The sequence below is a fragment of the Fibroporia radiculosa genome (genome assembly GCF_000313525.1).
Source record: "Fibroporia radiculosa TFFH 294 genomic supercontigs, scaffold1390, whole genome shotgun sequence".
NCBI lineage: Eukaryota > Fungi > Basidiomycota > Agaricomycetes > Polyporales > Fibroporiaceae > Fibroporia > Fibroporia radiculosa.
Genome location: NW_012133291.1, coordinates 1,707 through 23,660, shown reverse-complemented (window position 1 = coordinate 23,660; position 21,954 = coordinate 1,707). Strand labels below are relative to the sequence as shown.

Here is a 21,954-nt window from a genome sequence, read left to right as displayed (position 1 = left end):
CCCCCACCTTCCGCTACTGGCTGCCCCCTGGCCCACCCTGCTCACAGTAACTATCTGACCGCACTTCGGAGTACCTGCCGCTCAAATGACAAGCGAGGGCTGCGCCTAGACGAACTTACATTCGTCACTGTCCTAGCAGAGGTCGTCTCTAACTCGGCCACTTGCTCTGATGCGTGGATATCTAAAGCTGTGGCTCGCCTCGCAAAGGAGTTGTGTGCTCAAAATTTGCGCGCATTTATCAAGCTCTGTATCGGCCTGGCGCATAGCGTCGCCGAGACTGAGAAGTCTGCCAAGCGTCAGTACGCCCAAAACAGGAGGGGCGGGTCCGCTGCCCATTCTGCTGAAGAAGATCCTCTCCGGCGGCGACTGCGCACTTGGACCTTGTCTCTCTTAGATCAAATTCGAAATCGGGAGATCATGAACGATACTGGAGAAAATGATGATGAGTATCAATGTTGCGTAGGCTTTCTTTTGGAAGCGTCATCCTTAGGCCTGCACATTACTATCACACCCGACTCTGCCCCCACACTATCTGATGCCTTGATTTGTACCGCAAGTTATTGTATTGTCACACCTGCTCTCTCTTCATTGCCAATCACGGATGTCCGCGCTCTAGAGGAGATGTTAGCTACCACACGCCCGAAGTCAGAGACCTACGATGCGCTTGTCTCCCCTTTATTCTCGCCAAATTCTTTCCCTCGCAGTCAAACCACGCCGATGAGCGTCACTCCCACCCCTCCTCCTGACACCATGTCTCCTTCGCCTTCACCTCAGGGTATGCAAGTCCTGCATGTCTATGCGCAGACGCTACGTTCACGCCGTCTCTATCATCTAGAAGCTTCCCTTCTATCAAATGCACTCAGACATGTCGACAACATTCTCCTCACATCGAACAATCTACCATTCTTCAAACAGCCCATGCCTACGGGTGACATGGACACCATCCGCCGAGAGCTTGTCCAATATATTGAAAGCGCTGAGGCGCGTTGCTTTGGCGCACGTACAGGTGGCATTGCTCAAGGTCTCCAAGCGGGAGTAAACGCAAATATAGGACAAGGGGCAGCGTTCGGCGGTGCGTCCGGGAATCGTTGGGTTTGGGAGGATACAATGGGGTGTTGGGCACCGGAATCTCCAGTCGTCCAGCGCCGTGAGCAGCGGGCACCGAAGCGGAGAAGACTTTCACGAGAACATCCTACCATGAGAAGTGTGGAAGAAGGGCGCAGCCTGCGTTCCCAGTCGCGGTCTCAAGAGTCTCGCCGCATCGCGCGCCGCTCACTGCCAGCTCTCAACGTTGCTAGAGTCGTATCAGGCGGGCGAGAGTCTATGCCTTCCCGCAGAACAAGCGTATCTGCTAGGAATGACGATGTTGCGGGTTCGGATGATTTCGAGGCACAGCTCGGATCTCCTGTCTTGAAACCGCTCTTGCCACGAGCGCCTCGTCCATCAAAGAAACTAGACCGAGAGAATGTCTCACCCGGAGATAACACGGCCACCCACTCTCGATCTTTAGTTCAACACAGTCAAGCGAAGCTACCCATGCAAAGACTTACAAACTTCGATACCTTGCTTGCGGACGCGCACAAAAATTGCATTGTTCTCCACCCCGAAAAACTGAGCGACGAGGCGCAGAATTTCCGAAAGCACAAGTTATCTTCAAGTCCTTCGCGAATGCGCCGACAGACTGCAAAGCAGGACTTGGCACCCGACAATGACTTTCCGAGCACCTACCACCTATCTTCGGACGATGCACTGGATTTATTCGCATATCAGTCTTCGCCGGTGGTTCCGAAGCGCATGCGATAGGCATCAAATCTCGGTCTCTTGTTATAAAGGTCTAAGTGGACATTTATCTGCTGTCTATCTACTAGCATCTTTTGATATCTGCATCTTTCTGAATTAGTTTTGCACATTCTGGATGTTGTATCTCTACTCCTCTTTTTGCTCGTTTATATCAAGCACATCTTGAACACCATTGTGACACCGCTGATGTCGTCCGAACACTGCAAAGCGCGTATCAAGTCCCGCGATATACTCTTGTCGACATGTCGTACACGCAGAGCAGAATCTGGTAATATTTCCTGCTCTCCTGACGAGCGACTTGAATAGGTACCGCGAGTGCCGTTGCGTTCAATATAGGCTGGACCGGACCTTAGTAATGCAGACTAGATGTCCCCAGCGCGTCCATGAGAACTTATATGACAGAACTTTCGGCGTACTCGCAGCGGAAGGTAGGGTGGTACAAAGCTTCCGTGGTTCATAAGCAAGGCCCAAACATGCCGAAAGGTATAAATCCTAGTTCGACAGGGCGCAATCGTGCGAGATATCCTCACAACGCATACCAGTGTGGGAGCGATGGCATACGAGCTGCAGCATCATCAGGCACTCATTATTGCGCTGTACGCAAATCTCGCAACGGCGTGCCGATCTATGCCTGTGGTACATTGTTCCTCGTAGCCGGCCTCATATTCCTTCTCCCGCCGTTTGAGCCAAGAGGTAAAGTATCGATGAGAGAGACCAGTGTGCTTTCATTGTAATGCTAAAAGAACGTTAGCCTAGCTACGCAATGATTATGCTGCGTGTTTGAGATGAATTGCTAGTGACGTATCATACCCCTTTCTTTAGAGGCATTTCGGCTTCCTCAAAGCTTCCAGTTGAAGTCTAAAAATTCGCGCAGGTCTACTCGGCAGCAGACTACGACGTCGACAGGATTTCGTCCGTCGGCAACAGCTGGAAATGCGAACACGTGACGAAGGTCTCGCGTCGCGATCGTTGATCAAAGTAGCGCACCCTCGACGCGCCACATTCACATTCGTATATCACCATACCCCGCCACGCGTTTGACGCAGTACAGAAAGCTATAGAATAAGTCAAAGTGACCGAGAATCCTTCAAGTTGTATAAAGAGCGCGCAACATTCACGATGACTGCTATAATACGCTTTCCTGAGTGGATATTCCACCTGTCCTCTCGAAACTGTCTCACGTCCCCAGAATGCGATATAGCTGACATAGGATTGCATTCCTCTGATAAATTTTACAGTGAGATTCCGACTCTATCTAGAGAACTGGTTATATCCTCTGCGCCTAGGGGTCCCAATGCAGAACAACGGAAAGTGGAGTTTCTGGCCACTGCCCTGCCCAAAGCTGCTAGTGCATGTAAGCCTCTTTTCTCTATTCCCACTCCCATATTCTCTTAACATGTCTCATCTACGTCACAGTCACAGCCAAACATACTCCCCTCAAGTCAATCGTATATTCTAGCGTGCAGAAAGAAGACAGACCGACAGGAAATCAAGCTGTGGAAGATTTCATCAAACGAGAATTTCCGGACAAGATACATCGAGACTATGACATCATTGAGCTCTTCAAAATTATCTGGGACGTCGACTTCAATAATCTGCCCTTGCGCACGCCAAGATCAAAACTCCATCTAAACAAAGATCTCGTAACCAGGTATGAAAGAGCGAAAGAACTTGAATGCTATCCGCTTCTTCTCTCCCTCTTCAATGACCTCCTCCTGCAATTATACGGAAAACGAGACTCGAACAAGCCGAGGTGGACGACCACGATACCATATCCAGCCACTCTGCGGACATTCAACACGCAATTCAGCGCTCTTCGAGAGAAGATCGTGGGCGGAAACTATACGCAAATAAAGCCTGACATGTGTCTCAGCACAGTTACAGACCGAGTCATCCAACATTGGGAGTGGTTTCTTGCGTACGTGGAAGTCAAAAGAAGTTATGGGAAAGCCCCTGTTCAACACTCGAGGCGGTTCTCAGTCTTTAGGTTTATGAGTGTAAGTCGCTAAGACATACTTTCGATCCATTTGCACTCAACAATTTGCAGGGAATCTCGAAGGGCAACACGGTAAACAAGAAAAGGAAGCAGCTGGATGACCCACAAACATCTTCGACAGGGTCAAAGCGTAGTCGATCATTTGCAGGTACAGCCTCTTCAAGTTCACGAACATGCGGTGCTGGCGCAACCCAGGCTTCTCACGCGGGCCCCTCTAACAATCCCGGTAATGCATGTAAGACAGAGGGGGCGCCACCAGGTCAGGCAATCGACGTTCCACGACCTTTGACAGGACATGAGGTGCAATCAGCAAAGTATATTAATGAGCTCATGTCCCATGGAATCCGCTCATATGGGATAGGTTTGATTGTTGAGGACCTCAAGGTTAAATTATGGTATGCTGATCGAATGGGCGTGGTTGTTTCCGCTCCATTCGAGTCCCACCTCCAGCCGGAAAAACTACTTTTGTTGCTCGCGGCAATGGCAGGTGCTAGTCCGCACAAGATGGGGATATTTTCTTTCTTGCAGTTCCGAGAATCGTCCTCCACGTTCAGCAATTATGACGGCGTCAAGTTCATTCTAGATGCCAGGCGACCTGAGGATGATAACGACAAGCCACTGCATCACCTTGAGTTCGATGTCAAGGCCAATGCCAAGCTTCCCATCTATACGGAGTTTGGCACTGTTGGACGTGGGACAACAGTGGTCCCAATTAAGGCGACAGCAGAGTCCTCAAACCTAGTCGAGACGGACGATCTCGTAGCAAAAGTTGCATGGCCACCGAAAGCCCGCGATGCGGAAGACGTATTCGTGGTGACTATCCGCAAGAGTTTGGCAAATAAGAAGAAACAGGTTTTGAAGCATGTTACTGATCTGAGAGCGTTCGTCACTCGCACGATTGATGAAATGAATCTTCCGAGGGCTCGGATGAACGTATATGCTTGTGAGGAGCGCGTGTGCCGTGTTCTTATCCTCAAACGCTACGAGAAGCTACAGATGGTAGAGAGCGTGGAGGAGTTCAAAATTGTCTTCACCGACGTGGTCAGAGGTATGTTCTAACAACCTTGTTAACATTGCGAAAATGTGCTTAGCGACTGTTGCATAGCTCATCATTGGGTCTGGATAATATCGGAAATTTTGCATCGCGACATCAGCACAAATAACGTCATGTTCTACCGCGAAGGCAGTCGCATTGTCGGAGTCCTATGTGATTGGGACCTCGCGAAAAGAAGAGATATTGAGCAGGAAAATCTGGATGATGATGACGATGACATCTTGACTGAGATCCCCACTTCTCACCCCTCTATGGTTTCTGGCACACCTCAAAGCCATTTTCCCATTCCCGAAGAGGACAAACAGAAACAAAAAGGTGCTGGTGATGTCACACCACAAGAGGACGGTGAGAAGACCAGAGGTGTGGTTGGTCAGGACACAATGCAGGGAGAAACCCGCCAGCTACCACGGTATCGGACAGGAACGGGACCGTTCATGGCACATGAGCTACTGGCAAGCGGAAGACCACCATATCATCGATACGCACATGATCTTGAATCATTCTTTTTCGTCCTCGTATATGTCTGCGCTGTATTCAATCCCACTGCTCACAAATTCGGACATCTCAAGGCTTGGGAGCATCCCGATCTGATGGTAATTGGAGAGAACAAACTTCGGTTTCTCACAGATTATGATACTTACGAGAAGACGATCGCGACAACCCATCCGGATTACAAGGAACTCGTTGATACATGGGTAGAGCCTCTTCGAGGCGGCCTGTTCTTCGACGTTGGGCAACATAATGCCAAAATCCGCTGGTTGCGTAACCAACGACATCAACAGGTCCGGAATGCTTTGCGCCTACAACGGCCCGTGAAGGTAGACTCGTTGACGACAGAGATCGCTGCGGTTTTACGGAGCAGACGCGAGCTGGTAACGTACGAAAAGTTCATGGATTTGCTGAATGAGAAATCAGACTACGCTTGAAGCAATAATGACCCCGTTGTGAAGCCTGTGAGTTCGAAGATTACACCATGAGAGCTTAGGATGCGCTAGTTGTAGAATTCGTTTATTGATGCATGTATATACGTGTAAATTTTGTTTTCATTGGGGGCCAAATTCGTGATTGACGGATCAAATCTATCTTGAGTGAGTGACGAACTTGTGGCAGGATCAAGTTCCGATAGCTTTGTCTCGCAACGCATTGCTATGCCTGGTACGTACGGTAATCGGGATGGACGTTCCTCCGGGCCACTGTATTTCTCTAAACACGCCCTCGTCCAGAAGGACGCTCATTTTGTTATTCGTTATTCCCGACTGTCGCCAGGTCAGGTCTCTCCCATATCTCAAGCTGACAGAAATGTGCGCGACAGGATCAAAGACGACGCAGACGTAACCGAGTATTAAAAAATGACTCGAGGTCATAGTAGCGGTATCGATGAAGGGATAGATCTCCGTTCACGAGCAGCTCGTGAGCCATGAACTGACCTGTACCCGTTCGATATCTCGGTAGCAAGTAAGCGTTGATATCCGGAGCCGAGCAACCGGGGTGGCTGATACTCAAGTGGTGGCTATTATTCAGGGCAAGTTTTAACTTTACACAGATCAAATTACTCATGTTGGCATCAGGGCACTACATATGTACAGAGGGTTATACAATTGTCTATCCAAGCTTGAATCAGATTAATCCGCGACAGAGGCCCGTACGGCTTAAGTTTCCGGGTGGAGCGATTCTCCAGCACTCGGGGCACGCGCTGAATTGTCGCTGCAGTCCGCTCAAGATCAATCTTTGGCAGATCTTGTATTTCATGTGCTCTAACTTCCTCCTCCCACACCTTCCGAAGCTCATCTCAGCTTCCCAGCTATATTCATACTATCAGCAAGATACCCCCCAACGACGATGCTAGCGTCAATATGTAGCGAAGAAAGCGCCCCTTCACAGGCAAATAGCAGATGAAAGTCGAAAAAAATTCATAAACGCAAGGCAAAGAGACGTGCAAGGGCTACACTATAACAATACCGCAAACAAGATGGTCCTGTCACAACACGCTACACCAGTGCATGCCTGCTGTGAGTCCGTTCTGGGCTGGCGTCTGCGCCAACCGTGTTTACCAATCCCTTTGCTGCGGTGCTCATCGATTTCATTGTTATCTTATTGATTCTGTTGGGTTTGCTCTCGAGGATATTATCCTCCTGGCCGACTCAGCCGGAGAAGGTTTGTGGTCTAGCGTTCGCTCGATATCTAGTCGAGAATATCTCTGATTTATTTCAACTCATGAACTTCCTTTTTGCACCTCCTCAGTGTTCCGTGATTTTATTGCCCCTATGGTGTAACCTTGGTACATCTCATGATATTCCGGGAGCTCTGCCTCACTCACACTCACATACGGCACTCTCCCTGACTTTGACACCAGTGCCCTTGGCGCAGTGCGACGAAGATATTCGAGAGCTCGCGGCGTTGCTGCGAACAATTCTAAGTCATATTTATCCCCGGCATCAGTCGATCCGTCCATGGCAGCGTCGTTCAGAGGGTTCCCTAGAACGTTCTTGGTGGCCGGAGACGCGGAACGTTTCTTGTTTGTGTCGGTGTTTACGAGATAAGATGGCAAGATATTTGGGCGAGGGGAATATCAGATATTATGAGACGCCAGATGCATTCCGCGGTCACGGTCAGATGCTTGCACCGTTTGAAGGGCCTAAGAGCATGCAGTGAAGGTGTGTCAGCTGAGTAAAGTAGAATCCGAAGTATGTAGTGTAATTGGTGTATTCTCTTTGCACGCGGCGCGCGAAAATTGCAATGGAAGATTGACTTGTTTGCTGTGCTGCTTCACAGTCTGAGAGTATTATCTCCGGATTCCGACGGTCGTGGCGTATATATTGGATACAACACTGTAGTCCCGCGAATAACCCACCGGCGGACGAGATCGAGGAACTTTGAGATGGCAACAGCATTACGCCACATTGAGTACAGGTGTCCGAGGGATTGCTCACTGTGTCCATGTCCTTCAGAATAAACATAGTCTTCGCGGGGCCTACACATACCAATTGGCAAGGTGGCCGCGGGTCCGAGTCGTGGCATGGGCCAGTGCGCAGCGAGCCGCCACAGCCACGTGGGACGCGCGTCTAGGGAAGGGAATATATGGGAGAGGTGCGGACCCACAAAGCAAGACAACACCCAAACAGCCGATGAATTCAACCAGGCGTGCTGCACTTTCTGTTCCCTGCGACGTCGTCCTGTTCTCCTCCTAACCCGCCCTCATTTACGCGCCTTTTCGCTTGCTGCACCCTCCCCCCCGCTCCCCGTCCCCATCCCGCGCATAGCCACTCACCCGCCCACCATGGCCGGAGCATCGCGTCGCTCCTCACCGTCCTCCTCGTCGCGTCCAAGCCCCATGGGTGTTCAGCCCCCGCGGCCCCAGAACGCATGGATTCTCTATCGCTCCGATAAGCTGCGCGAGATGATGCAGCGCCAGACCGAGTCCGGGCAGCCCAAGAAAGCCCAGGCCGACGTTTCCAAGGAGGTCGCGCTCTTGTGGAAAACAGAGTCACCAGCGGTTCGTGCAGAGTACGAGCGATTGGCGGAGATGAAGAAGCTCGAGCACCAAACAAAGTATCCTGGCTACAAGTTCCAGCCAATGAAAAAAGAAGATAAAGCTCGCATGCGGCAGTTGAAAAAAGAGGAGAAAGAAAGGGCACGAGACGAGGCAAGAAAGGGCAAGGCCCGGCTCACCCCTTACACCCAGCCTTACTACTCCGCCACTCCCAACCAGATCCCTTACTACACCCTCGACGGCTGCTACGACCCTGCGGGTCCTTCGCCTCCCATGTCTGCTGCTTCTACACCGTCGCCCTGTCCCAGCCCATCCTCCTCCTCATCCGAGCTCGCTTCTGGATCTGCCGAGACTGATCCCCAGCCGGCCACATACGCCTTTGTAGCACCTCTTCAACCTCCCTCATCAAGTACATCGCCTCCTCAGCCATCCAGTTCTCAGCAGCCATTGATGAACACTATGCCCCCACCACCAGAAATTGTGGTCACCCAACCGGACCCACCTCTTCCCTCTCCTCCCCAGCACCTAGAGTCATCTGCGCAAGCCGCTTGGTCCATCCTTCCCGTACCACAAATGGAAACCCAGCAAGGGCATGTGCCCATGGACACTGGCGAGAACGAGTCTGGTCTGCCCGCAGGTTGGGCACTGGACGCTCAGGAGAGTGGATTACCGCCACAATTTATGCCAAACGGCCAGGTCTGTCAAGTTTATGCAACTATTTCGTTTGGCTCTAACAATTCGTTTTGCAGCCCCAACAATTTCTTACTTTTGAGATCCCTTGGGAGGGACCGGGCTTGGACAATTCGACGGAGAACGACCAAAGCTTTGCTCCTCTGATGGCGGCCGGTGGTCCCGAGGTTTGGCAACTGTCCGGCTTTGACGAGGATATGTTCATGCTCGATCCTCCTGGCGAGATTGACCTCGCGATGGGTCAAATTACGCAGCTGACTGAAGGCGAAGCCGAGCTACAGAGACAGCAATTTGCCCAATTCCTGGCGAACTTTGACTTCTCGCAACTTCCCAGTGGACTGGACGTTTTCCCGGCGCCTGCACCTCAACCTCCACAGCAGGATGTCTTTGAAATGAGCGACGACCAAGGGCGTCCTCGAAGTGTCACACAAGAATCATTCATGCAGTTCTTGAACCTTGATGCCTCCTTCGTTGCTCCGCTCCAAGAGCAAACGATACAGCCTGCCATGCTCCATGCTGAGCCCCAACCACCGACAACAAGTTCACCGTCATCGTCGGCAACAGGGTCATCTCAGTACGTTCCACCTTCTGGAGCCGCCAATGCTTCAATGCGTAGAGTCGCCGGCAGCTGGAAACCTGCGCCAGAGTTGGAACCCGTCGCAGAATCTCCGCATTTCTCGCAGCCCGGCCTGTGGCCGCATTAGACCCTTTCTTTACGACCTTTACGATGCTTATGAACGAAAAGCCTCCTGCGCATTTCAGCTACCTTGTAGGTTGGTCTCTTCTCTTGGTCGTGCGGGAGGCTCACTTGTTTTCTCCAGATTAACTTGCCTTCCAGCCCATCGTCATTGACACCCCGGAACGTTCGTCGCATTGCTATCTCTACAGTTATACTCCGCATTTCTCGTTGCTCCTAGTGTCACTCATCCGTCTATCGCCGTGCTTTGCCATCGCATACTCATCCCAGTTCTTGTCATGCTTCTAGTACTCGTGTGTTTTGGCAAGGCCATACAGCTCAGACGAACGCGCCTTTCTTCTGCCTGATTATCTTATGTTATTTGTCTACATCTATCATTGTCTTCAAACGGTTGCATTGCCTTTGCGGCATCCGACATTGGCCTTCTGAACGGTTCACTGGCACTTTAGGGTGTACTATTTTCTCCTGGACATGACTGGTGCCTTCTGGCTATCTGCCCGCATACTGGTCTAGTTCCGCATCCCGTCTGTACTTCTAGTCGCATTGCTCTGCATCAGTATCACTACGTTACTGATATCAATCTTTTTTTGCTCATCCCGCGCGGACGTTGTCTTTCCAAGCCCGCCTCAACCTGTGAATGGCCGTCCGATCGTGATGTCGCGAAGGACGCGTAGGACACGTGATCGCGTCTGACGCTGGGCTAAAATGAGCTGGCCATTGTCCGCCTGTTCAGGAGGGCAGTGGTGTATTGTCCCTCCCAGGGTCCATTCTCACAATTTCAGGGCCATCCTCATCTCAAGAAGCAGGCACCCGCCTCGTGCAGATGGTCCACACACTGCTCAATGACTGCCGTAACTCTGTTCCTGCTTCAGGTTCCCTCGCTGGACAGCGAATGGACAAAGTGATCCGAATTACAACTTTGCAGGCTTATAATTATGACTAGCGGTAAGTACACACGACTCTATTTCAAAAATCAGATATTGACTGGTCTCCCTCACGACTCAACGACGGCCCAGAATTCGATGTCGATCCCATTGCGGCACGCGGTTGACCTGCCGGCTCCGTCCAGTCTCCGCTCGCGATCTAATAGCTGTAACATAGTCTCAGCCCACGGCTCCTCCTGTATATGTCTAGCGAGGCGTTGATTCTCTCTGGTAAGGTGCGCCTGTAGACATCTTCCCCGAACTCGGGCTCCTCTCGTGTCACAACGGCCTCCAGGGACTCTAGGATCGAATCAATGCTCCTCAATACCAGGTGGAGCATTTCTCCGCGTATTGCCACGATGTCGATGTTGCCTCCAACAATGCCTTCAAGCTCCATCCAGATGAGGGCGTCAAAATGTAGAGTGAAATTGTAGACTATCGACGTCCGTTTGGGCAGGAGAGCATCCCTGATATACATGATGTTCTCGTCCTGCAATTGCTCCGCCTGCTTCCACCATAGTGTCTTGCGTACGCCACGACCACGAACCGGCGGGGCGTTTTTCGCCCTGCGACTTCTCGCCACGATCTCTCTCTCGACCACGAAGAGCTCCGCAAGCAGTTCTCTCACGAGCTCTGCTTGATGAGCAGGAAGACGGGATGGTGTGGGTAACAGTGTACCTTCTAATTGTCCAAGCTTCATGAGGTAGGCGAGGGCGAATTGCGGGAGATCTTCAAGACTGCGTCCCCTGAATATGTAAGGTGGCGGTTGTGGCGCGGATTTTGCGAACGTGAAAGGATCCGACATCGCTCGACAAGGCGATATTTCTGATGTCAAGTATCAAGGTACAGTCCATCGGTTATATACACCTGGGCCTTTGTGGCCTTTGACTGAACATGGGCCACTGTGGCGTGCCTCCACCATGGCCTCGCGGAGTCACTGGCCTTATAGTGTGGATAGTGGCCAGTTGATTGCGGCTACGACTATCGCTGGCCACAATGTCGTTCGCTTCCATGTCAATGGTGCAGGATGTGACAATTCGCCGAGATGCGAGCAGCGAATCTATTAAGTTTGTATAAGGTAAGGGTATACCGCACTACTCTATGGGACAGTGCAAAGACAGGTTCTGCATTAGCCTCGTTCTCACCCGCTGCCATTCAAATTTCAGCCAAGTCCTGATCTGGTGCGCACTCGGCTGGCGTCCCTCATGGGACTTGTAGTTCTCCATAGCGATCACCACTTGTGTGATATGCCCCAAAGCCTCGCCGAGCAGTCCGTTCCTGATGGAGCATTGCGCGTCCTTCGTCATCCCTGGCTGGCCCTGCAAATCTAACCATACTAGTGCGTCCAAGCGCAGGATAAAATCGTCCATGATCCTCTTGCCTAGGGGGAGAAGTGCATCGAGACGGAAGCTGTCCTTTATGTTGCTGTGGCGAGCGGAGGCGCGTCTCTTGGCGTCGCATATCGCGGTATTGAGAGCGCGCAAGTTTTGGACGAGCGAATAGACCAGGTCGACTTGGTGAGATTCGATGGCACATTTGGATAAAGGGAGGAGTGTGTTCTCCTTCTTCCCAATCTCGAATAGGAAAACCAACGCTCCGAACGGGAGGTCGTCGAGCGTGCGATTGGCGAAGACGTAGGGATAAGTGTGATGGCTTGGTTCTTGCAGGAGTGATAATGTCGCGTCGACATTCATGGTGGACGACGGGTCAAAGTTGAATAACCCAAGACGCGATGCCTTTAAATTGTCTCGAGAGGCCCGCCACACACTTTGGCTGAGCCTCGGCTAGAACAATGACTATTGTTGCCTAAATTGGCCAGTGGCGTGCCGGCTTGAGTTGCCACCCGGCCGTAGCTCTCGGGCTACGCTCACATCCCTGACCATGAGCCAGTCGATGCCAGATCTGCCTCCGCACGCAGGTTATATCCGCTCGGTGCGCGAGTCGAGTAAAGAAGTTCGCTGCTCGTCAAACATTACCGTAAGTCCGCCTTCATCGATCCGATTTCCAATACTGCGTCAATTAGGGATCCTATCAATATCAACGAGTTCCAGCCTATAGCAGGCTGCAATACCACTGAGCAGCCGTGCCGCTACTGTTGAGACATAGACTGTCGCGGGAAAACAAGAATCTTCCACCGTATCTTTTAATGTTACCGGTCTATTTACCATGAATTAATTTCTGAGCCTTTTCTCTTTTCAGATTTCCGAAGAAGACATACACCGACTTCTCCTTTCGCCTGCATTGACTTCCTCATTCACCCGCCTTCGTCACGCACATGGCTACACAATGCCCCTCAAGTTTTCCTCGCCGCTTGCAGAGCTCAATCTCATTGCGATCCTATCGCTTCTGAACTTTGCGTCTGGTTACCGCGTCCCGCTCCACGCTGCCACAGGCCGAGGTGCTTTTGACAACATCCGGGCTCTGGTCTTTGGCCTGCACATATCGTCCGTGGCGGGTACTGGCGAAGGCGATTATCTCTCCGCCAAGGGTATGCACAGTATCAGAGCACAAACCGTAGCTGACTTGATGAACGTCTCTGGGGCCGTGCACCTCGAGCGGCCACACGAGACCATTCCTGGCGTCACCGTTGGTGAACTCGGCGGACCGATTTGGGAGGTGGTGCAGCTTATTACGACGACCCTCAACGAGACAGGGAACGTCCTTGTGGATGCGGGGTACCCTGATCTCGGTACATTTGTTCTTGAAACGCTAAAGGAAGGAGAGCGGGCGAGGAGTACGGCCGGCGGCGATACTGACATCGAGTGTGATATTTTCGTAGAACGCGTGAGTTGTATCCCATTGGAGCCTCTGTTATCCGTTTTTCTGTATATTCAAGCGGATCGCAGCTCGCCCGTCTCATTCCCGCCTTCCGAGACATGGCATACATCCGAAATCAGCGTAAGTGGACTGCGCCCATCTCAGTCTTCTTACCAGTTGAATCGTAACAATTGCGATCGCCGGGCTGTCCGTTTTCTAGCCGTTTATTGCTTCAAAAAGGCACTACTCACGCTTCATGCCATCGCCCTCCGCTTTGGCTCCTTGGAGCCAGCGCCTTTCCCCATACCCCGCACTCGAAACCTGCCCATCTTCGTCGACAACGTCATACCATCGCTCCTCGTCCATCTCGGCGTGATTGATCTTACCTCCTCGTCGCCGTCGTTAGGCCTCAGCGATATCTTTCCAGGAGCCAGACATCCGGCCTTGCTGGAAACGTTGTTGGGCAACGCATCCAAGTCTGCCGCCACCGACTCCCCAGCTGCGAAAGCCAGACAAGTCCCCAAAGAAGGGCCGATTCTCAGTGCTGAACAGGCGTATGCTCTCCGCGCGGCTGCCATCGATGCATGCGAGCTCATCGTTCAGGCCGCCCATCACCTGGGTGCGGCCGGCAGCGAGCTGGCGTGGATGTCGGATATGACTGCCCCAGAATTGGATGCATGGCTCTGGGCGGTGGCCAAGGACCGTGAGGATTACAGACAGCTGGAGAGATTTGTTCTGCGAAATACAACATTCTTCTGAGGTTCAAAGCATGTAAAAGCATTCAAGTACTGTACAAATTTCTAAATATGTGTATTCAGAGTGGAGTGTGCGCATGTAAGAAGTTGGTGACGAGATAGATATATGCCTGTGTGACCAAATGACCCGGATATCCGCCACCCGTCGATATGAACCATTACATGGACTATGTATCACTATCGCTTGTCGCGCTGTCACTTTCGTCCTGTCCGTACACAGCAAAAGCTTTGTGGCCGTGGCCGTGGCCATGATGAGCATGTGGACGCTCGCGCTCGCGCGATCGACTGCGTGAGCTGCTCCTCCTGCGGTCCTTTTCAAACGCGCGGGGCGTTTTCACACTATCAGAACCAAATTCTCGTGTGCGCGGAGTTCGGCTACGGGATTGTCCCGAGCGACGCGGCTGACTTCCACCCTCATCTCTCGAACGACGCTCCCTTCGAGGAGCGGTGGCTGTGGGCTCGCGGCTCATAGAGACAAGAGACGATGATGAGGAGCGATTCGAAGACGCAAACTGGACATGCCGAGGAGAGATCCTGGGTGGATGTGGCTGGGGACATGCGAACCTGTCTGGCGTTTCCACCCCCGACTGCAGGCCGGAACGCGAGGACGAGTGCTTGAGGAGCGGGTTGCCCTGTGATAGCAGATTTGCAACGTGCTCAGCGGCCGCTTGCTCCGATCTGGTACCCGTATCAATACCGTTAACCTTCTCCCGTCCAATCCTCTCTTCTTCTGGTTTGAGTGCGTTTTCTGCCAGAGCAGCCTCCATGCCCTGGGGAGATTCATTTGAGGACAGGTCATCGATGTCGAACTTCTCATCTTCATCATCTTCACCGTCATCAGAACATTCGTCTTCCTCCTCTTCGTTATCCGGCTCCTCGTCTTCCTGCGCCTGATGATCTGCCACTGGAGATGCGACAGGGTTACCTTTTGGAACGTCGCCGTTTGATGCAGCACGCGAGGCCCGCCGTGGCTTGTGCTTGCGCGCAGGACCCTCTTCGACGACGACAAATGACTTCTGGCGCTCGCGCTCATTCCATTTTAGTGTGCGAGAGATGGAGTTGAACCAATCAGTGGACTGAGTGTCAGCGCACACGGTTGGGAATGGGTACTTGGATGCGGTCACTTTAATGTGATCGCCCTCTGCAACACAGCCACATCTGTCCATCAGGATGAATAAAAGACAGATAGAAACGACGACGCACGTTTGAGCTCGACACGGCCCCGACCATCGAAAGAAGCCCATGCTGTGCTCCGTGAATTATAAGGTACACAGATGCGGAGCTCCATGCTGTCTGGGAGAAGCATGGGGCGGAAGGACAGCGTGTGGGGGCATATCGGCGTAATGAGGATCGCAGGAATTTCGGGGTGCACCAACGAACCGCCAGCGGACAACTGAAAAGGAGGTGAGGATTGCATTCGGAAGAATGTGTGGGATGAACCTCACAGAATACGCAGTAGAACCAGTGGGTGTCGAAATAGTGAGACCATCCGCCTGTACAGTGGTGAGATGGTGTTCATCACCTGAGAATCTGTTAGACCATGACAGAGGAAACGAACAGAAGACATACCGAATAATTCAATTTGGCTCACGTACGGACTAGGTCCGCGATCGACGACAAGGTCATTGATGACTTCGAAGCTCTCGACAGGGCGCGTGGTGAAGCACATGATTTCCTTGTCCTTCCCGCACTTGCCTGTGGGGTCATGGACGGTTGCACAGCCACTCTCCAGAGCCTCCCAACCGCCCTGCTCCAAGTTCTTCATCAAGATTTCGCCCGTGTCTGCCTTCTTCACAGCACGACGTTTTCGCCCCTCCTCGGGTGTAACTGCACGATAGACTGTGCACGTGAAACGCATTCGAAGATTGACGCGGATGCCATTTTCAAGTACATGGTCCATGACTGACTGATGGTCTGCGAAGTCGAAGTTTGTGAGGAAACCAAGGGACCCGAGGGCAAAGGGGAGGACGGGTGGGACAATGCGTTGGAACAGCCAAGATGTAAAGAGAACGGTGCCATCGCCACCGAGCTGTGAAGCAAGTCAGCACAGGGATGGGGAAGGAGGAGAGGCAGAGAGACGAACGGTGACGACGAAATCGAAAAGGTGGGGACTGCGATTGCACATGTCGGCATTCCAGTACCGCAGCTGGCCTTCACTGGAAAGGGTATGGCCGTTCTCGTCTTTTGAGCTGAAGGTGGCAAGGGAGGAGCTACTTGAAGAGCGGCGACGAGGGAAGGGGACAAACAGTTCGGGATAGTCGCGCTCGATGCCGGCAGCATCGAAGCGGCGTGAGGTCTTGAGCTGGGAGTCTACGTAGCTACTGGAGATGAGTGGGAGAGTGAGGGGGAGAGGGGGGGAGAGGCATACACGACAAGACCGCGGCCGTGGTGGGAGGGTTTGCGCATGAGATAGAGGGCGAGCTGGCGGGTGAGTTGGATGAGGCGATTGTCTCTTGCCTTTGTGACGATGAGGACGTTTTGGATATGAGAGTGGACACGGGTGCGACCTAATGGCCGATGAGCAGCGGTCTCGCACGGGCGGCAGAGAACTGACCAAGCTGCTTGCTCATCTCGCGGACGCCGACGGCGGTCTCTGCGAGCTGGGCGGTTAGACTGCCAGCGTAGTCGTCTTCAAACTCGTCGTAGTCTGAACTGCGAGCGGAGAAGGGCTCGGAGAGGGTGCCATCGGAGTGGACGGAGGCAGAGGAGGGGTTGAGGAAGTGGGTCATGCGGGCGTCATGGATGGCTTTTGCCTGTTTTGCCTGAAGGTAGTCTTGGAAAGTGAGGCCCTGGAGTTGGGAGTGAACAAAGTAGGGCGACGTGGATGGGTTGGGAGACGGAGAGGCATGGGACGAATACCCAGGCGGTGCCGGGGAGGTTGCGGCAGCGGGGTGTGCGTGGGTCAGCGTCGGGTCCGTTCCCAAGGCCGAGGCTGCGGGAGATGAGTGATGCCCGTTCAGATAAGCGGCCTTCCTGAGCTCGGGCGAGGCCTGCTGGTCGAGGACGATGTCGGGGACGGCGGCGGCAGGGTGCTGGAGGCGGAGCGAGGTGGGCCTGCTGGAGCGGCGAGTGAGGGATGGGCGGAGAGCGTCGCGCAGGAGGCCAGGGGTCGAGGGCGGGGTCGAGAACACGTCGGTGTCTGGTGATTGAATCGTCTGCATGGTGGGTCCAGAGTGTGCAGAAAGCGAGGAGGAGATGGCAGCTTATATTCGGCGAGGAGTTGTCCAGGTTACACGACGTCCCCCGTCGATTGCTCTCTCTGTTCCGGCCAGCGTCGTCAGCATGATCCATCTTTACAGCCTGTGCAGGCGACACGTGACAGCCTCGAATCCGGTGTTGCTGCCAGTGCCACTTGAGAGATTCCCGCCCATCGTTCGTCTCGCCAACAGTAATGGCCAGTACTTTCCGCTCACACTCCATGACGGCTCTGCATACAGTCTCACCATGCCCTCTGCCGGTGTGTATATAATGCAATCTTCTATCCGATTATTATGAAGCAGTAATCGCGTGACCAGCACTCTCGTATACGTCGACAACCAACTCACTTTCACCTTGTGTCTCACCGCCGCCAGACGTCAAGAGAAGCGTGCACGACATGCAGCCAGGGAGACAGGAGTTCTTGGAGTAGGTCCATCGTGTGTTGCAGACACTAGTCTTGTCCTTCCCGGTTTTACATTGATTGATCCCCGGGAACTAGCGACGAATGAGACGTCACAGTACCGTGTCTATGGTTCATTGATTGGACGGGGTCGAAATGAAATGCCAAGCTAGTGATGTGTGGTATTTTGTTCGTTGTCTAGATCTGAACGAGAAGCCGGAAGCCTTACATAGTGAGCCTCAACCAACATTCAAGACAGACAGTGGGATGCTGTGATTGTGTACGTACGTCATGGATTTTATCGTAAATTGTTGTCATCAATGTGGATTACACTATATAGCGATCGGTGACAGACCTGCCTCTACCAGACTGAGCAGACGAAAGCGATTAGGTTACATTTACAAAAAAAAACACCGGAAGTATTATCGGAATGTATGCATTGAAGAGCTAGCGATCATGTCTAGCATCACAAATATTTTCGAGCCCGTGCGTGTATATACCAGGTAATTCTTATACCACTTCTCTCAGATGTACTCTACCTATGCCCAATAGATAGTGCTATGGTCGGCCTGTGTCCTGAGTTCTGATGTTGTGCCCATGCCTCGATTCATTCACGACATCATCTTCGTGGACGCGCTGAACCGTCAGGGTGCGACGACCGTGCCTCTCGGACTATTATAGTGTGCGTCTGCAATTTTGGTTTTTGCGTCTCATTCACAGTGTTCTCCAAGCCGCAGGCCATAGCATTGAACAGACAACTGGGGGCCACCGGTGAAGGGGGCAACAATCTCAGCCACAAACAGGTGGGGTCGATCTCGCGCACTCAATCGCAAGTTCAACCTTCCAAGCTCGCCATTTTCGTCTCTACCTTTGTCCTACAACCTTGTTGTGGCTACCAGTTGATATTGCGGGTATTTTTGGCTTTGTAATTTTCGCTTGCGGACTGCATGGACTGAAAATTTCTCCCAGCATCATTTCATTGTGGCCATCTCGCACTATACGGTAGTGCTAGCCATGTGGTCCTGGTCACTCGCTCTTTGCTTATATACGATTGCTTCGTGAGAGGTAAGCATCTCATTCAGGCATGGCCTCGCCATCTACTCAGACATCTGCAGTGAAGAAATTGCAAGTGACTTCGGGTCAAGAAGTACTGTTCAGAAGCTGGAAGAAAGGCGACGATATCTAAGGAACGACATGGCAGGTAAATTCATACGCCTCACGTACAAGAAATTCATGGATACCTTTGTGCCGTCCCCACATCCCGGCGTCACTTCGCCCAGCTACGCTGGTGCCTTTGACACAATGCCCACAAACGAGAATTCAACCGAGGTGGTAAGCACCTCTAGGACTATATAGTCATGAATTCAAGCTGATGTTGTACAACAGGAGCTCGGCCCCTCAGACACAAAAATACCTCACCTTGAGAAGCACATGTATGAACCTTTTGTGAGTCTCCCTCGTTAGCTCTTTGTTTGTATGATAATATTTTGACTATCTCCCGCAGGTTAAGTGTGTACGGACAGCAGGACTCTGCCCGCGATATCAAGTTAAGATTGCAGCTGATAAGGGTGATACGGGGGCTGGCTCTCGGCAAAAAGTGGACGCTGCTTTGTTCCGGGAAGAGGACGTACCACACTTGATTGCCAAGCGGCCGAACTGGGAGAAGCAGCGACTATGGATTGAGTTCAAGCGGGAACTCTCGGGAAACGACCCATTCGAGGAGCTGGCGAGCGGCGGCTCTTCTCCATTTGAGGCTAGTGCACTCCAGCGGCGCCGAAACAGGGGTCAAATTATCTCGTACGCAGAAGAAATTTTTCGGAAGCAACATCGCTGTTTCCTGATTAGCGTCCTACTTCTCGGAGACTATGCCAGGCTGCTCTACTGGGACCGTGCCGGTGCTTGTGTTAGCGAGCGGTTCAACTATCGTCAAAGACCTGAGTTATTGGGTGACTTTCTGTGGCGATACTCTCATCTGACCGACGTGCAGCAAGGTCTGGATCCATCTGTGACATGGGTTTCGAAGGGTTCCGCAGAGTACCACAGGATGCAGAACGCATTACAGAGCGTGGAGGAAGTCGCGCTGTATGTGAAGGAGTACTTCAAGAAGAGCATCGAGGTCGTTAAAGGAGTCAATGAGTGGTGCGGTTGGAAGATTGCTGTAAGCGCCGAGAAAGCACTATCCAGCTATTCAAATAACAGCGACAATGCCGAGCCGCCTCCACCCCGCGTTGGCTCACAATCGTCGGATTCTAGCGACAGACCATCAGCGGCTATTGTCGAGTCGACTACGTCTAGCGTTGACGCAGACTCAACGCATTACTACTTAGTTGGCAGGCCCCACTTCATAGCTCCTGGGATGGCTGGGCGTGGCACACGTGGATACGTGGCGTACGATCCAGAAAGAAACACTTTTGTGTTTCTCAAGGATGCATGGCGCATTGACCTTCTTGAGATCGACAAGGAGGGAGAAGTCCTTGCGCTTCTGAACCAGAAGAATTTAATGAATGTCCCGACGCTCGTCTGCCATAGGGACGTCTATAGCGAAGTTGAGTCTGCCTCCGGAACACAACGACAACCACAGAGTACTGTGACGCAGCGTTATCGGAAGGCCCCTGTTGTACCCGCTACGACGCACAATCCTATGAAAACACATACCCACTACCGCCTTGTCGTTGAAGAAGTTGGACGGCCGCTGGAGGATTTTGCAAATGGGCGTGAAATGGTCAGAATTGTATGGGACTGTGTGATAGGTATGGTATCCGATACGGTCGTGTTTCCCTCTGACTTACGCTCGTTGTTGTTTCAGCTCACAGGGACGCCGTCGAGCTTGCGGGTATCCTGCATAGAGATATAAGCACAGGGAATATCCTGCTGCTTGAAATCAAGAAAATCACCAAAGACGGGAAGGTGGTATGGATACGACATGGCTTATTGAATGATTGGGAATTCTCTCGTCCCCTGGTAAAACCGGCCTCGGGGAAAGGGCCGCGTCAGGCAGATCGAACGGCAAGTAAATTATCATCACACTAAAATCATGCCATGATGATTGAAGCTGAAATCCTGCATTGTACAGGGAACGTGGCAATTCCGTTCTGCGATTTTGTGTAGTGAGCCATCGAGAGCCGTCGACATTGCGGACGAACTAGAGTCGTTCTTCCATGTCCTTCTCTACAATGGGGTCAGGTACCTATCCCATAATTGCCCGGACGTCGGCGCCTTCTTATACCTCTACTTTGACGTGGCCGAAGATTGGAATGGCCAGTATAAGTGCAATGAAAAGAAGTGGAATGCCATAGAAACTGGCACCATCAAGGTGAAAGGTGGGATGAAGCAGTTACAATTCTGTTGCAGCTCTGGCGACCTTCCTGATCATCCACTCAACGAGCTGTTTCCTACTCTTTTGTCTTGGTTCAGTGCTAGGTACCGGATTGGCTTTGCTGATGGCACCTTCTCCAATCCTCATCAAGCTTCACGGACGACCTTCCAAAGCCATGCCCCTCTGGCCGAAATACCCCAATCGGGACATGACGACTTGGACCTGTTCGATGTTCCGTATGCGAAGGGCCTGGATAAGGACGAATTAAGGTTCCGTGAAGCCATGAGCTCCGCAGAACTACTGAAAGAAAAACTCCTTGCCGAACAGCTCTCCGATCACACTGCGATAGTTCTTCATATGAGACTGCTCCTGCAAGATGCCTCACGATGGCCTAGCAGGGACAAACAGCTGGATCAGCTTCCTCTGAAGTACGAATATAATGCTGAATGCACAACCATGCAAATGTCAACACTTAAGCGTACAGTCGATACTCTGCAAGATCCCATCTTGTCTTCCCAGAAGCGACCTAGGACGACGAATTGGAGCAGTGATGAAGCTACAGGCCTGCCGAGCAACTAGCAAGCATCTGGGATGTCACTTCAAGGAGCGCAGAACTCGGGCGGTGAGGTCACCGAAACTTGAAACACTTCTGGCCAGCAAGAAAGTGAAAATTTGCTCGTCCAAGATTTGCATTCGTGGATGTCATGGAGAATGGATTTGATATGGTCTGTGTAGATACCTACTCTCGATAGACATGCATTTGGTTCGCTTCTCTACCGCCATGATCCAAATAAGTTAGAGCTCTCTGAATTCGTTAACATTTTGTTGTATGTCATCGTCGTCGTCCCATCGTCGTTCTTTGAGTCTTGTCGGTGTCT

General features: G+C 52.1%; 7 protein-coding genes across 7 annotated transcripts; 5 read left to right on the top strand and 2 right to left on the bottom strand.

The window, feature by feature from the left end:
- Positions 1 to 417: 417 nt before the first annotated feature.
- Positions 418 to 1,803, top strand: FIBRA_02644 (uncharacterized protein; the record flags this gene model as incomplete). Its single annotated transcript, XM_012324501.1, has 1 exon — positions 418 to 1,803. One exon carries the CDS (start codon positions 418 to 420, stop codon positions 1,801 to 1,803), a length of 1,386 nt encoding a protein of 461 aa, XP_012179891.1.
- Positions 1,804 to 2,919: 1,116 nt separating this feature from the next.
- FIBRA_02643 (uncharacterized protein) lies at positions 2,920 to 5,776 on the top strand (the record flags this gene model as incomplete). Its single annotated transcript, XM_012324500.1, has 4 exons — positions 2,920 to 3,154; positions 3,217 to 3,797; positions 3,848 to 4,844; positions 4,902 to 5,776. 4 exons carry the CDS (start codon positions 2,920 to 2,922, stop codon positions 5,774 to 5,776), a joined length of 2,688 nt encoding a protein of 895 aa, XP_012179890.1.
- Positions 5,777 to 8,127: 2,351 nt separating this feature from the next.
- Positions 8,128 to 9,734, top strand: FIBRA_02642 (uncharacterized protein; the record flags this gene model as incomplete). The annotated part of the gene is made up of 2 exons (XM_012324499.1): positions 8,128 to 9,036; positions 9,090 to 9,734. The coding sequence occupies 2 exons, from the start codon at positions 8,128 to 8,130 to the stop codon at positions 9,732 to 9,734; spliced, it is 1,554 nt and encodes a 517-aa protein (XP_012179889.1).
- A 1,076-nt stretch (positions 9,735 to 10,810) lies between these two features.
- Positions 10,811 to 12,344, bottom strand: FIBRA_02641 (uncharacterized protein; the record flags this gene model as incomplete). Its single annotated transcript, XM_012324498.1, has 2 exons — positions 10,811 to 11,475; positions 11,840 to 12,344. 2 exons carry the CDS (start codon positions 12,342 to 12,344, stop codon positions 10,811 to 10,813), a joined length of 1,170 nt encoding a protein of 389 aa, XP_012179888.1.
- A 592-nt stretch (positions 12,345 to 12,936) lies between these two features.
- FIBRA_02640 (uncharacterized protein) lies at positions 12,937 to 14,166 on the top strand (the record flags this gene model as incomplete). The annotated part of the gene is made up of 1 exon (XM_012324497.1): positions 12,937 to 14,166. The coding sequence occupies one exon, from the start codon at positions 12,937 to 12,939 to the stop codon at positions 14,164 to 14,166; it is 1,230 nt and encodes a 409-aa protein (XP_012179887.1).
- Positions 14,167 to 14,329: 163 nt separating this feature from the next.
- On the bottom strand, positions 14,330 to 17,323 carry FIBRA_02639 (uncharacterized protein; the record flags this gene model as incomplete). Its single annotated transcript, XM_012324496.1, has 7 exons — positions 14,330 to 15,303; positions 15,366 to 15,555; positions 15,608 to 15,684; positions 15,732 to 16,191; positions 16,246 to 16,480; positions 16,531 to 16,669; positions 16,717 to 17,323. The coding sequence occupies 7 exons, from the start codon at positions 17,321 to 17,323 to the stop codon at positions 14,330 to 14,332; spliced, it is 2,682 nt and encodes an 893-aa protein (XP_012179886.1).
- A 1,631-nt stretch (positions 17,324 to 18,954) lies between these two features.
- Positions 18,955 to 21,655, top strand: FIBRA_02638 (uncharacterized protein; the record flags this gene model as incomplete). Its single annotated transcript, XM_012324495.1, has 5 exons — positions 18,955 to 19,092; positions 19,147 to 19,206; positions 19,265 to 20,510; positions 20,567 to 20,670; positions 20,834 to 21,655. 5 exons carry the CDS (start codon positions 18,955 to 18,957, stop codon positions 21,653 to 21,655), a joined length of 2,370 nt encoding a protein of 789 aa, XP_012179885.1.
- Positions 21,656 to 21,954: the final 299 nt, after the last annotated feature.